Source organism: Uloborus diversus, chromosome 6 (assembly GCF_026930045.1).
Source record: "Uloborus diversus isolate 005 chromosome 6, Udiv.v.3.1, whole genome shotgun sequence".
Classification (NCBI taxonomy): domain Eukaryota; kingdom Metazoa; phylum Arthropoda; class Arachnida; order Araneae; family Uloboridae; genus Uloborus; species Uloborus diversus.
This window is the reverse complement of record NC_072736.1, coordinates 1795853-1804038: the sequence shown is the minus strand read 5'-3', so window position 1 is coordinate 1804038 and position 8186 is coordinate 1795853. Positions and strand designations below refer to the sequence as shown.

Sequence of the window (8186 nt, the reverse complement as noted above, 5' to 3'; positions counted from 1 at the left end):
TTTCGTGGTGTTGCAATTTCACTTTTGAGGAGTGATTTTTTTTTTTTTTTTTGGTAGTCTCTATACCCTCAGCGTATCTTAGCCAGTGCTATATGCAATGACATAAAAAATGTGCAGTAGCGCCCCTGCAGATACTGTCAGACCACTGATTGTATGGAAAGGTTAATATCCAGTTTAGAGGCGAAAATGGACGCATCTATTAGTTTGCAGGGGTGATAGTTTGTTTGTTACAGGTGTGCGCTTTTGCCTCTCTTAATTATTTAGACGCACTTTTGTACAAATGACAATTCGTTCACGGCAAACATTTTCCAAATCTAAACTATATTCGATCTATATTCTTACTACAAAAATTTATATTATTTTTTACATCGTAATAACGAGCTTACCATTCTGATTTTACATATTTTAATGAAATGAAAACATTTTATTATCTTTTTGTCGTTTCCATGGAAACTCTGTTTTTCATCTTAAAGAATGTAATAAATAAATTAGGCACTAGTGACATTATAAATCACGTGCATAAAAATCCCATCGTCATTTTTCCTTCTCCCTGCTGGATTCATTCAGATGGAATTGTATTAACTTGGCCGATTGCCAAATTACATGCAATCCGTAGTCAAACAGCTTGTTTACCAATAATCAAAAACTTCTAACTGGCGTTCTGACAAACACCAGGTTGTTCTGCATCACATCGCAGTCAAAGGAAAACGTCTGCAAACGTGATGTAATACCACATCTTTATCTTTACTAATAATAAATCTGGAAGTTTGGATCTCTGTGATGCGCTTAGCGACAATCGGCCAATTTTCATGAAATTCGAAACAAAATTAGTTTGTAGCATCAGAATGTGCACCTTGAAGCGATATTTCGAAAATTCTATTTTGTTCTTTTTCTATTCCAATTTTAAGAACATGTTATCGAGCAAATTATCATAACGTGGACGAGCAAAATACCATGACGTGGACGAGCAAACTACCATATGCGACCTTGGGCGAGCAAATTAACATCGCAAATTGGCGAGAAATTTATCATCCATTATTTGTAAATATACAGGCGAACCAAATGACCTTTTAATTTTCTAATACGGTCAAAGCCGTGCGTTTACCACTAGTTTGAAATAAAATCAGCAAGTATGCTTTTATTTTCTTGTGGGTGACGACGCGGAGGGGTTCGGAATTGATTTGTGTGCATCAGAGGGATGAAAAGGATCATGTTTACGTTCACCGATACTCGACGAGCGGGGGAAGGACAAAAGCATCAACTCAGAGGACATCCTTGACTGACCGTGAAAAAAGATTAGATCACGCTTCCCTGGCTCTGTAAGATCGGAAATGGAACACCGGTGCGGCAGCGACCATCCAGAAAAGAAAGAAAATCTACATCTTCCATACATTTCTCAGTTGTTGTTCTCATCGTTGTTTACCATATTTCCTCATTTGTTATTCAGCCATGTTTTGAAAACTTTAAGATGTAATAATCCGTTGGTTAAGAAAACACAGCAAATATTTTGCAAAGTCGGCGAGGCAATGAAACAAGGAGACAAACTTCATTAATTTAGAGCATGATAAGATAGCTTTTCTTGTCTTCTTTCTTTAAGCACAAGAAAATTCGCCCGTCAAGATATGACGGGTGAAATTTACTTCTGCATTTGAACGAAGTCATTGCCTGTTTGAGGATATTTTGATAGTTGAAATTTTAACCCTAACTTGATAGCGTGCATTGTTGACCACTTCTTCGTTCCTCCGTTCCCCTGAAATGACACAGTTTTACCAGTAAAATAGTTAAGTTACCAGATCCAGTTCAGCTTCGTCAAAATAAAACCTTTCACTGCAATTCAAAAATTGGCAAAAAAAAAAAAAAAAAAAAAAATTAATTTGAATTTTGACATCTTGAATTCAAATTATGTTTTTCGCAATCACGAGTGTGTGTGTGTATGTAGGCGTGTGTGCTTGTGTGTGGGGGGCATGTGTGTTTGTGTGTAGGGGCATGTGTATGTGTGTGTGGGCATGTGTGTTTTTGTCTGTGTGTAGGCATGAGTGTGTGGGTAGTTGTGTGTATGTGTGTGTATGTGTAGGTGTCTGTAAGTATGCTTGTGTATAGGTGTATGTGTGTGTATGTGTTTGTGTGTGTGTGTGTGTGTGTAGTTGTGTATGTATGCGCGTGTGTGTAGGACATGGACGCAACCTGGAGATGGCTTTCGCTAGAGGAGCAGCATCGTGAGTCGGCCGGTCGACGGTGATGCTGCAGAGGGTGCTGGCCAAGGCCGTATCCAGAGGGGGGGGCCTGACGGGCCCGGGCCACCCCCGAAACCCGCAATGTTTTGTACCGTAAAACAGAAGAAGCTTTTTTTTTTTCCTTTTTTTAAAATTCCTATTGTCAGAAAAGGAAAATAACAATTTTTTTTTAATTCTTAATTTTGCTACTATTCAAAATTTATAATATTTTGAAGAAATACTGAAAAAGCAGTTCTTGTTCTCATTAGCTGCAAGGCATACTTGAAATTTAGACCTTTAATTAGGACTTCCTGCTCTCTTTCCCAATTCAATTCAGGGCAGTCCAGGGTCAAGGCAGGCCCTTTGTCAGTTCGGTAGACTTTTCAAGTCTACTTCTGTGCACTTCCTCCTCTAGAGGCGTGCACAGAAATTTTGGGGCTGTCACAAATGCTTTTTTTTTGGGCCCCCTCCATATTGTTTACCCATATTTTCAACCCTAGGTTTAAAAATATTGGGCCCCATTTAAGCTCGGGCCCGGGCCAACAGGTGTCCCTTCTCCCCTCTGTGCACGACCCTGCCCTCCTCCCCCTAAAACTCTTATAAAACATACACTGTACTGATTTCGAGCCGGGGACTCCCCAAAGGCTGGGCCCCTAGTTTCCGATTAGGCGAGTATCTTGTTACCAAGATGTGCCAAATTCAGCTCCCTGATACATCCTGAGTAAAAAATGCGAAAATCACGATTCTCGCGTTTCTGTAGCATAATTTTCAAGACCATTTTTGTGACTGATATGTTTCTTGTCTTGCATTTATTTAATGCCGAATTCAGTATCATGGAAGTTCTTTTTTTATTGCTTGTTTTTTTTCCCTTACTTCTACTGCATACTGTTAATACCTTAAAGTATGAGAAAAAAATAACACTTACTCTACTCTCTTTCATTTTCTGCACTTCTTGTGATTGAAAAAAAAAAGTTTGTTTCGAGAAATATTTCGTTGCATTTATTTTTTACTTAAAACGGGTGTGTCTTACAAAGTCATAATCGTTTTGTAAGACTGTGCAATCAACTTCTGAAAAGTGTAAATAAAAAGCTTCAAATAATTTCAACTGTTCGAGAGTCTTTGAAAATTATTTAAGTTTTTGAAATTCCTTGAAAAGTTCTTCAATTTTGTATTTTATCAAGAAAATAAAGTATGAATTGTCCAAAGAACCAGAATATTACTCTTCCGTTCTTATTTTCTGAATGTCTACACCATTTCTTATAAACTGTTTTGTACATTTTCATACTGTAGGGCAGTTAATGGAAAAAAAATGGGGGGTAGGGGGAGTGATCAAAAATAAACTTCACTATAAAAGCCAATATGAGCAGATGGCGGGGTGCTTCTCTTTTCTCCTCTCTCGTTTTTCCTTTCTGTCTATTAAGTTCCATGATTTGTCGAGCAAGCAATTTTTATTTTGTGTGATCTTGATTTGCAAAAGAATGTATAACTTTTAAAAGACTTTGTTTGGCTATTTTTTTTTCATATTTTTGTTGTCTCAATTACCTAATATAAGGCCTCAAAATACAGAATTTTCTACATCCGACTTAAAGGGACACTCTCCTGTTATCCTTACCACTACAAGGTGAATAAGAAAAATAATAAGAAATTAAAATACAACGGTCCAATCGTTAAAAATCGAGACAAAAAGTCTTCTATGTTAACATTTTTATGCGTTTGGTGTGTCTATATATACTATATGTGTGTGTGTGTGTGTTAGGGTAATGTGCTAATCCGGGCCCCTCCCGAAAAAAATTTCTGGATACGGCCTTGGTGCTGGCGGGCAAATAAAATGATAGCACATCAAAACAGTCAAATGAAAGCAATAAGCAATCGTGATTGCTAAAAAAAAGAAAAAGAAAGCAAATTAGTTTTGTTGTTGATGACGTCAGAAGCGTTACTCGATCATTGGCTATCATATATATATATATATATATGAGGGTGACTGTGTGACTTTTCTAGTAGATTCTGTCATCCCTTTTTAGTGTCATATTATAAATAAATAAATAAAAATAATCTTCCTACTTTCGTAGAATGGAAGTTCCATATAGAAAGACTCCAGTTTCTTCGGTACCAGGGAAAAAAAAAAAAAAAAACCCTCGACACTTGTGATTTCTCGTCAAGCTTGTCCAAACTGTGACTCAGCAATTCATCTCCCATGCTAAAAGCGGAAAGAAGCGACAACGGGGGGAGGGGGGGGGAGTACTTTAAAGAGGGAGGAACGGAAAGTGGGTTTGTGGTGTATGACTCTCTCGAAGTCTGCCAGCCCATTCCAGAATCGTAGGTTCTCGTAAAAAGAAATAAAACCTCAAGACCAAACCAAATATTTAGCCTCCTCGTTGAAATTCAAGTACCAAGACCACCTCTAATGGTCTTCTGAGAGCCGGGGTTGCCAACTGTTCCGAGCGGCAGGCGTTGGCTGTCACGGTTTTTGAAAGTGATTTTTTATGGGACGACTCAGCATGTGCAGTCTGAAGCCGCCTGGCTTCAGGGGGAAAAACTAATTTTCCAGCAGTGGACTGTATATTGAGAATGACTGCATTGATGAGTCGTGGTTAAAACAACAACAATTAAATTTATTTACAATTAGAGTATGAGCATAATATTAAAGTAAGACTAGGATACGCATGTATCCTTGCAAAGGATTGGGAGCGAGAGCCCTATGGCTGCATCCGCTAGCTACCACGTTGGAAGTGCATCTCCGAGGGGTGGTTTCCCACGCTCCTCTCACAATGGGGGCTTTAGGGTTGCTTGGCAAAGCCAAGACCCCAAGCGTTGCTCCTTATCGCTCGGGGACCCGCGCAGAGGCGTTAACATGCCGCCCGGCGTTGCAATGTATTACATTCAACAATTGAAAAACATAGATTTTAAATAAACTTACATAGAAATTGAACAAATCTCTTACCAAAGTTGAATAATTATGAAAACAGTAACACATGTTAAATACGATAGCATAATGAGTAGCATAATGAGCTATACAATTGAAATTTAAAAAAAACAAACTACAAACACAAATATTTCATCCGAATCTATTTTCATTTAAATTTAATAGCTGAGGCTCAATAATTGAATTAATTGGCCGTCCAATAAGGAAATGACCTGGTGTCAAAATTTCTAAATCATCAGTTGCTGATGACAAAGGAGTCAGTGGTCGAGAATTCAAAATTGCTTCCACCTGATTAGTTACAGTTATAAATTCTTCATATGTCAATCTCGCATTGCCAATAGATCTCTTTAAGTGGTACTTGAAGGACTTTATACCTGCTTCCCAAATTCCCCCGAAATGAGGATTTCTTGGAGGGATAAATTTCCACTCAATGTTTTCGGAAGATAAATAGTTGCTTAAATATTCATCTGGTTTGCATACAAGATTGTAAAGACGCTTTAGTTCGGCGTGGGCCCCCACAAAGTTTTTTGCATTGTCACTGTACAGAACTGAGCATTTACCTCTTCTGGCAAAAAATCGTTTTAGAGAAGCTATAAATGATTCTGTCGTTAAATCCGAAACTACTTCAAAGTGAACCGCTTTAGTCGATAAGCACACAAAAATAGCGACATAAATCTTGTTTAAAACACCCTTTCTCAGACCCTTATATTTTACGTAAAATGGGCCGCAGAAATCTACTCCAGTATGTTGGAAAGGAAAACTGGGGTTTACGCGCGTTTCAGGCAGAGATCCTATGAGTTGTTCCGTTAAAGAGGGATTTGCCTTATAACAAGTGATACAACTATGCACAATTTTTCGGCACTGATTCCTACCATTCAGGGGCCAAAATCTTTCTCTTACAAAATATAATAAGGACTGTGGTCCAACATGTAAATTTTTTACGTGAAGATGCTTTATAATAATTTGAGTTAGCTTGTGCTTAGCAGGGAGTATCGCAGGATGCTTTTGAGAATAACAGAGGTTCGAATTACTTAAACGACCACCTACTCTAAGGACGTTATTTTTATCTAAGAAGGGGTTTAGAGATCTTAATTTACTATTACCTGTTACGAAATTTCCCTTTGATAAGTTCGTTATTTCCGTTTCGAATTCTGTCCTTTGAACAGCCTGAATAAGAAATGTTTCCGCCTTCATTAACTCTTGCGTCTTGATTGGGCCAGATGTTCTTTGATCTGGGTACCTGCAGTTTTGAATAAATCTAAACATAAAACTTAGAGTTCTCACAAGTTTTGTAAAGTTATTAGAGATTCCTAGAATGTCATTAAGAAATGAATTGTTATCGATCGTAACAGTCAATGAAATGTTCGATAGTTCATTAGGAGTTTGTCTCTCAGCTTCAATCTTGTTCCCCGAGTGTCTCCTAAACTCTTGAGAGTATTCTGCAACATCAGCTGGGGTGAAGATCTTAACAGTTGACAGTAGGATAGCTTTACGACTTGAAAGTAAACAAGTGTCTCTGTTCTTCCCCCGCTCGAGTGAGGGGCTTTCAACACCTGTATTGCTTGAGGCAAATTGTGGCGAAAAAATTGTGCTTCGTTCGCTATGGGGGTTGAGGATGAATGCATGGGAATTTCCGGTCGAGCTGTCCTTGTGTAGTAAAGAGTGGTGCCTTTGTGAGCACTGTCGGCAGCTGTTCTTAGATTTGCAATCTTGTACTCGGTGAGATAATCCAAAACAATTTAAGCACAAATTGTTTTTTCCGCACTAGGTCATACCTTTGTTTGACATTTAGACGCTTGAATTCTTCACAATTATGCAGATTATGTGAATCACTGCACAATTTACAACTGTTCAATGGCAATGGCTTATTTACACTGCTTATAGATGTTTTTTGGGTTAATCTGGGTTCTATTTGTGAAGTGTATTGAATTTGAGAGTTCTCCAAAAAATGATGCCTCTTTTCTAAGAGTTGAACAAAATTGCTCCATTTTGGGAGGTCTGTAGAGGTTAAGGACATCTCAAATTGTTTTCGTGATTCTGCATCCACCTTTTGAAGAAATATGTTGAGGAGTAAAACGTCTGTAAAATCATTACATTGCAGATCCATTTGCCGGAGTGCACGCAGATGCTTATGAACCTTGTCCACAAGATTTCTCAGCTCATCTGCAGACTCATGAGTAATTTTCTGGATGTTTAACAGCTCTTGTATATGACTGTTCACAATTAGTCTCTTATTTTCGAACCTCTCAGTCAAGGCCTTCCACAGGGACTGGTAGGTATCATCTATTGTTTCTATTTCTTTGGCGCGGCCGATAAGTGATGATTTCAGGTAATACAGTTTTTGTGAATCTGAGAGGGAAGAGTTGCTATCGATGATGGAGTTAAATTGTTCTTTGAAGAGGAACCATTCTTCATATTTACCGTTAAATTTTGGAAGTGATATTTCGGGAAGACGGATACTGATTGTTGAGTTAGGTGGTGTATTATTAAAGGAGCGGGAACTATTGTTGTTGAGCTGCTTGAACTTGCGCTTGAGGTCGACTTCTATTTTTTCTAATTCTTCTTCGAGTTCAATGAAAATCTTTTCATTTTCATCCAATTCCTCATCCTTCAGCACTGAATAGTAATCCAATTTCAGCTGCTCGAATTTGGTTTTTAGAGCTTGCACATGTTCAAGTTTGCATTCGATTTCCGTCGAGTCCATATCACTTCCTATAAATGATAGCAACCGCGTGACTTGTCCTTTGAGACCTCCTCGTCTGCGGTTTAAAATGTTGAGGTCCGTCATCTCGTTAAGTAGAAAGTCCGTTAAGAAATCAAATACGCTGATTCTCCTCCGGTGAGACTTGACCAAAAATGAAGCCGCCTGGCTTCAGGGGGAAAAACTAATTTTCCAGCAGTGGACTGTATATTGAGAATGACTGCATTGATGAGTCGTGGTTAAAACAACAACAATTAAATTTATTTACAATTAGAGTATGAGCATAATATTAAAGTAAGACTAGGATACGCATGTATCCTTGCAAAGGATTGGGAGCGAGAGCCCTATG

The 8186-nt window shown here is 38.3% G+C and overlaps 1 protein-coding gene across 1 annotated transcript; it reads right to left on the bottom strand.

The window, feature by feature from the left end:
• Positions 1-6329: 6329 nt before the first annotated feature.
• On the bottom strand, positions 6330-7924 carry LOC129224143 (uncharacterized). The gene is made up of 2 exons (XM_054858559.1): positions 7231-7924; positions 6330-6376 (listed from the first exon to the last, which is right to left on the bottom strand). The coding sequence occupies exons 1-2, from the start codon at positions 7922-7924 to the stop codon at positions 6330-6332; spliced, it is 741 nt and encodes a 246-aa protein (XP_054714534.1).
• Between the last annotated feature and the right edge of the window lie 262 nt (positions 7925-8186).